Source organism: Perna viridis, chromosome 4, assembly GCF_037379345.1.
Source record: "Perna viridis isolate PV_CMFRI_1.1 ecotype Kerala chromosome 4, ASM3737934v1, whole genome shotgun sequence".
Lineage (NCBI taxonomy): Eukaryota > Metazoa > Mollusca > Bivalvia > Mytilida > Mytilidae > Perna > Perna viridis.
The window spans coordinates 26,667,312-26,674,852 of record NC_142448.1 but is presented as its reverse complement, the minus strand read 5'-3'; the positions used below and the strand labels follow the sequence as shown (position 1 = coordinate 26,674,852).

The 7,541-nt window shown below is 32.7% G+C and overlaps 1 protein-coding gene across 5 annotated transcripts in view; it reads left to right on the top strand.

Annotated features, from left to right (window-relative positions):
* LOC148619526 (uncharacterized) overlaps positions 1–7,541 on the top strand; it is a 102,882-nt gene that overhangs the window by 57,856 nt on the left and 37,485 nt on the right. For all 5 annotated transcript variants that reach the window (XM_088579502.1, XM_088579506.1, XM_088579503.1 and 2 more), the window contains exons 26-27: positions 4,444–4,563; positions 5,063–5,138. In XM_088579502.1, the coding sequence (XP_088435628.1) occupies positions 4,444–4,563; positions 5,063–5,138 (196 nt within the window). The remainder of the gene's footprint in view (positions 1–4,443; positions 4,564–5,062; positions 5,139–7,541) is intronic.

The window sequence follows — 7,541 nt, the reverse complement described above, 5'->3', positions numbered from 1 at the left end:
ATTTTATAGGTTGGGTACCATATGTAGATGTGCATGAAGAAATGCATTTACTGTCGGAGGACTGCAAAGGGAGATAATCTAGATAAAGGGTTTTATATGTTAAAGCCTTGTAAGCGCAAATTCTTTTAACCACTCAAGGGATTTTGATGAATTTTTATTGAAAATTAAGTATTATATATAGGTGTGCATGAAGGAATATAATTATTGCCAGAGGACTGCAAAGGGAGATAATATAAATTAAGGGTTTTATATGTTAAAACCTTGTAAGTGCAAATTCTCTTAAACCGCTCAAGGGATTTAATGAAATTTTATAGGAAGGTTGGATATCACATGTTGATGTGCATGAAGGAATATAATTACTGTTGGAGGACTGCAAAGGGAGATAATCCAAATGGAGGGTTTTACATTTAAGTCTATTTGAAGCAGGGCAGGGGGGGTATTCTCTTTGTGAGGTTGCTCCCAGTATTTCTAGTTGATTTTATTTTTTTTAGGGAATTCTGTTGCACCTAAATAAAAAAAACTTTTTGACAATTGTCAGAAAAACAATTTACATAAAAAATTACTTATTTGACACCACCTGATATTGCAGTGATTTATCATGGAATGTAACCATCGCTCAGTTCCTTATTTGTTATCATTATAAATAGGGTTTACATAAATACAGTTGGGAAAATGTATGTTTTTTTTACATTACTTAGTGATTGATTTATAGCAACAGTTAAGGACCTTGACACCATGTCCTTATGTAGAGGTCAAATACCACCGTCCTTAATTAATGTCTGCCTAGACCTGTAATTTGTCCTTGTATTCATACTCCTATGAACTTCTTTTTGTCATTAATACTCCCTTAGAGAAAACACAGGAAAAAATTCACTGATAGTACCAAATATATAGCAGTTTATTCTGTCTCATCTCTAGAGTAAGTAGTTAGTTCAAAACCAATTATTGTCTCTCCATATTTATGAGAAATTTGTCAACATTTTGCCCTCTAAGAGGAAATTATTTTTAGGCTCTTATTTGTTGTAGATAATTACAAAATTGCCAATGTCTTCTAAATATTCTTAGGTGTCACAGAGAAAACATTGAAGTGAATATGAAGAACTTAGAAACAGCATCTTCAAAAAAGATTCATTGTGCTCTATATATGTAATAGAAAATAATATAATTCAGTGCAGGATTCAGAGACAGTAGAAAATAATTTAATTCAGTGCAGGATTCAGAGACTTATATAAAAAAAAAACATGGGAGTGATTTACACAAAAAATTGGAGTAATCCCTGGGTACTAATCTTTTCTTAGAGAATAAAGAGTAATATAATATGCCTTATATTCATTTGTGTCAAGTCGTATTTGCTTATTCTGATATACTTACTGGGAAATTTTTAAGTTTTAACCTAAGAAGAAATATTTTAAATTTTATAAGGGAAAAGGGAAGGCCATCTGGGACTTCACCTTGGATCGTTCTATGTAATCTGATGAAGAACATTTGAGGCCATTTCAAAACTAGGTAATTTCTTTAAAAAAGCACAAAATTTCCAAATGCAGTAGATTTTCTATGGAGAGAAAAAGTAAATAATTCAAACCAAGCTGTAAGTAGGTCTAGTGATGAAATGTTTTCAGAAAACAATATTTTGGAAGCTGTAGTCAAATCTTTAGCAAAGTTGTTCCTTTTTAAGTAGTTACTATTGCTGGAAATGTCTGTCTGTCTGTTTACCACTAATATTAGGTATTAATTCAGATCTTTGCCAATGAATGAGTATGAAGTTCTATCTTAAATCTGCAATTATGTTAACTTTTGCAACCTTTTATGTTGACATCTTAATGTCTTAAATAAATTAAACAAGGAAAGTTTTGTATTTGTTTTTTTTTCTACCACAAATGTAATGAAAGTCACCCAATTAGATTTTTTTTTCATTTACAGTAAATATAAATGCTGTCCATTTTCATCAGGGGTCTGTATTTTGGGGACATAATTTTTGCCTTTGGGATTTTTTCTATAAATTTGTATGTTATTTCTCCTGTTGGTCCATGATTGGCATAATAAGATATTTGAACTTTTGAACATTTATGTTAAACTATTCACTTTATTTAAATGAACTTTTCTACCAAGATGATTTACTGTTAACTTTTTCAAGGACTCTCTCTTGCATTTTCAAATTGCTTACAGTTGATAACCTCATTCAATAATGACTAGCACATTTATAAGTATGTACAAAGCATTAATGAAGCTGGATTGTTTTGCAATTTTTTTGCCTGTCTTTTTTTAAAACTGTCAGTCTGTCCATCTGTCCACCATAGCAAGGGTGGGTATGTGTGCATTGTATGTGATAACAAATCATTGGCTTGAAAGACTTGGTTTACCCCTTTGTGCCTGATTTTGTAACTACTTCACCTTGTGGAACCTCTTTGATATCAATTAGAAATAACTGTCAACAGATATACAACTTTTCACATAAAAGTGATGTACAAATCTAAAGAATTTTTATGGCCTAATGATATTGCTAATTATTTCTCCACATTGTCTTACATTTTAACTGCTCATTTTCACACTTGATAAAACTTTGCCTCAGGTCGTATATTGTTTTTGGGTTTTAGCATCAGGGTAAATGCAGACGTTTTGATTTCAGTAAGATAAAGTTATTTTTCTTGTAGTGGGTTGAAAGATTTGTGTAAGAGATTTTTGTCTGTGATAAAATGGTCTTTTTTCTCATGTAACTTTTGAAGTACTGTCAATATGGACTAATGCCAGATGGAACAACTAATGCTGTATTTGTTGAGTACTGCTCTGTGTGATAATCAGACTTGTTAAGTATTGATCCATGTGAGAACTGGTCTGTGTTACATGTGAGAGTCAGACTGTGTTTAGTACTGCTCTATGCAAGAACCAAACAAATTCCATATCAAGTTCATCCTTCATGTCAAACTTGACTGTATTGTCATGTATCCACTTCCAGATAATTTGATGTCTGTTAGTTTTTAAGTGTACACATGTAGCCTAATTTTTGTCTGATTAAATTTGGAAATTTAAGCATAGAAGGAATTAAAAAATAGATATATATCAAAAGCATTTACTCTCTTGTAATATCTTTATTTATTGCTCTGACAATGTTATGTTATCAAAAAAATATAAGCAATCAATAAATGCTGTTATTTTTTTTCATTTAGGATATTAAGGGTCAAGTCAGAACAAACATTACCTTGTTGTTAGAAATGAAAAAAAACCTGGAGTGGAGGACAACAATTTGCAAAAAATTCTTTATTGTAAAACACACACACACACAACTGTATATTTCATAGATTTTTTGACAGTTGTTAATGTGTATTCTTAATTGATTGATTGATTTTAATGCAGTTTCGGTGACTAGGGCCATATTACGGCAACATTGTACAAAACCTGAAACAAAGACATTTATGTGCCCCTCCATACTGAATTTTTGTGTAAAGTTATGCTGGTGCTTTTAAATTTAACTGAAAATGAATAATGATCCAATTTCTTCATACTTTTTACATTGAGTTGTAGGGGAGATAACTCTAAACTCCTTAAATGTCTCTATGATGAAATAATTTTTTCTGTTTTATATTAAGGACTTTAAATTTGTTTTTTTAGTTAGGTACAGAAGTTTATTAGATTCGAGATAAATCTAATTTGACCTCCAGGTCACAGGGTCACAAGAATCTAGTTAAACAGTATTGCAGGATAGGAAAGGATTTGTAACTACTATGAATTGCTACACTATAAAGTTGCAGTTTTATTTACACCATTTTTCCACTCAAAAATAATTTGTTGTTGATTATGGTCATAATGATTGTAATACAACTTGACCTTAAGAATTTGCATTAAGTAGATTGTTTGAAATATAAACTGCATGAAAAGGCTTAATCACCAGTAGAAAAATTCTTAAAAGTAAATTGTTGTCAATGAAATTGACGACAAGTTTTCAATTATCACATGAAAAATTCTAATCTAAGTAGAAAGTTGACAAAAGATGTTAACTGCCACTTGAGAAATTCTTGGAAATAGATTGTATTAAACAAATATTGACAAACAAATTGCATAAACAGATAGGTTAGAATTTCTTGTAAAAAGATTGTTCAAAATAAAAATTGCCAAATTGATGATACAAAGGCAAAATTATTTCACATGATTTTCACCTGAATTCAGCAAATAAACTAATTGACAGAGTTCACATGAAATTCGGGTGAATGGAGCCTTCACATGAAATTCACACGAAATGTTCACATGAAATTCGTGTTAGTGAATTTCACATGAAAATCATGTTAATTTCATGTGAATTTCACATGAATTTCATGTGAAGCTAAATTAACGTGAATTTCATGTGAAAAATATTTGCCTGTGTATAAAACAGCATACAATTTATGTGTGTATAATTTACGGTTAGTTATTTTTTTGAATTGATCTCTAATTCATGGTTTATTTTTTTAGTGCCTTTGTGAAGAAATGTTTTAGACCATTTTCTGCAGATGTCGCGACAATTGGAGTATACAACAGACTATGTACAGAAACCAACAATTATCTTGGAGACCTAGCGGTTCAAGTTCAAAAGTAAGTCACAACTACTCAATATTTTTTTAACAACAGAATAAATATCAGTTCTCAAAGAATCCACTCACTCAAATTTTTAAAACAAAATATAGATTAATTTAGAAAACTAACTATTATTTTAGAAATTGAAATCAAATGAGCAATGATTCAAACAGCAATCAAAAGAATATAATTCAGGGATAAAGACTAGACAGGCAAAATAAAGAACATGAAACAACCAAAATAACACGTACAAAGAAATGAAAGTTAATTATCAGAGCAAGACCCGAGTAAAAACTGGGAACATGGACCAGGTGCACAGGTAGGGTAACTGTCCTCTTTTTATACTGTTTCTGTAATTATATTTGACTCCATTTTCACATTTCCTTGAGAATTTACCTTTTATTTTCTTTTAAAAGTGTTTCATTCTGAATACCAGATGAAGTCAAATGTAGATTTTAGTCTGGTAAGACTCATGATCCCAACTCAATTGATAAATGTGATTACTTATAAATTTTAGCCGTGAGAAGAAGTTGAACACAGGAATTAATCCTATGACACAGAGGAAAATAAAACTTCAAGAAAGACAGCTTAAGGTAGGGAATAGGTTGATATTATTCCTATGCTTATGATCCTTTTGTATGATTATAACCATTTTCTTATCTCACAGTTTTTGTTAAGATTTGGCAGTTATTAACATGTAATATGTGTTGACAGATGCTATATTTGGAACCAAGTTTCATACAAAATCCGTAATTTAGTTTGCTTTCAATGCCTTCCTCAACTAAAATTTCAGATTGAATGAAATTGAAGATTCAAGGAAAAATTTTTGGTAAAGTCTTTTATGAAATCCATGTCAGGTGATGATGCATCAACTTGACAGTATTTTTCTGAAGCAGTCAGTTTTGACCATTTCTATGGAGACCTGATCATAACTAGTTTCCTGATTTCCAAATACTGATAACTTAGTGACTTTTGAAAAACTGTATAGAAAATTGAAATTGGGTCTCATGTGTTATTATTTAAAACTGAAATGTTAAAAAAGTAAAAAGCAAACATTTTACTGATTTGGCAATCTTTTTTAAGTCACTAATATTGTTATTAACTTCTTGCACTCATAAAGTCAGTACTTTATATACGCATATGATTTGCATAGTTATATATTTATACTCCATATTAGGCTGCAGATCTGTGCCGTGTTTACCGCCGTAACGCCATAGTTCTAGGTTCATAGGAGATAAATATGTACCTCTTAAATATCATACATGTGTGTTCTACATATGTTTCTTGCTTGTATGAGAATAGGAAGTTTACATTAAATGATTGGTTAGCATTGAACATTACCAGGTTTCTGATTCAGACACAGGGGCTCGTTACAAGTCTGTATAGGTCATATACATTAGCGAGACCCAATATCTAGGAATATTCATTGCCAGTAGTTTAATCTGGTTCCTAATCTGGTTCCCTGGTCAGTAAGTGACCCAAAGATCACTAAATTGTACCTCTTTTAAAAATATCATACACATGTCTATGTGTGTTTTTTTGCTTATATGAGAATGGGAAGTTTCAATTAAAGATGAAATGATTGGTCTGCATTGAATTTATATAATATTACCCAGTTTCTGATATAAACACAGGGGCTCATTACAATTGACTATATAGGTCATATACATTATCAGGACCCCCATATCTTTATATATAGCCATTGCCAGTTGTTTAATCTGGTTCCAGGTTACCAGTTGTTTTTGATTGACAAATTTGGGTCATCACGGTTATGAAAGTAGACCAAGGGAACCAAGATTCTAGTGGAAGTCATTCGATTTTAGAGCACATCACATTCGTGCCATTTCAGATCTTAAAAGTAAGCCAAAATCAGTGGGTGAGAATATTTGACAGTAAGTGCCTTTGAAGACTTCAGTCTTTGATTTACAGATAATTCTTCATTTGATTTCAAACTTTTTGAGTTATGGTTCTTAGTCCACTTTTGCAAAATGAAGGGAGTACAGTGAGATTTTATAACACATGAGTTTTCATTGAGAAATTTGGTGAAAATGACTTGATATTTTTGGTATGCAATATTGTTTTTTCTTGGTCATGCATAAATTTCTTTATGTACAAGTTCAATTAAGAATCATGCAAAAAGAAAGTCAAAAATGTCTTAACAACCTAAAATATTTTAAAAAAAATTATATTGTGACAAAAATTACTAGTAAGAGTTGTATCTATAGTTAGCAAAGTGATGAAATTAGTCAAAAGAGTTTAGTTAAATTACAAACAAATGGGAAATTTCCTTTTTGTTGGTAACCATATTTCTCGGATTACCAAACCCATAAAAACAACAACAAAAATTGGTACCCCACGAACAATAATACTTTATTAGATTTACATTTATATCTACTCTTGTATAGTATTAATGTTTAGCAGTCTGGGGCTACTAGTTTACCAACACCTGGGGGAGCCTTGCTGGTGAACCTAACACTATATCTGGGGCGAGCCAGCAGATACATGTACTAATAGACTGTACTTAAGAACTTAGAATTTTGAAATTGAGATGATTCTGACTACCTGGGGGAGCCTGGCAGGTATCTCTTACTCTCGGGGGAGCCAAGCAGAGGGAGCCTGGCAGGTATCTCTTACTCTCGGGGAAGCCAAGCAGAGGGAGCCTGGCAGGTATCTCTTACTCTCGGGAAAACCAAGCAGAGGGAGCCTGGCAGGTATCTCTTACTCTCGGGGAAGCCAAGCAGAGGGAGCCTGGCAGGTATCTCTTACTCTCGGGGGAAGCCAAGCAGAGGGAGCCTGGCAGGTATCTCTTACTCTCGGGGGAAGCCAAGCAGAGGGAGCCTGGCAGGTATCTCTTACTCTCGGGGGAAGCCACGCAGAGGGAGCCTGGCAGGTATCTCTTACTCTCGGGGGAAGCCAAGCAGAGGGAGCCTGGCAGGTATCTCTTACTCTCGGGGGAAGCTAAGCAGAGGGAGCCTGGCAGGTATCTCTTACTCTCG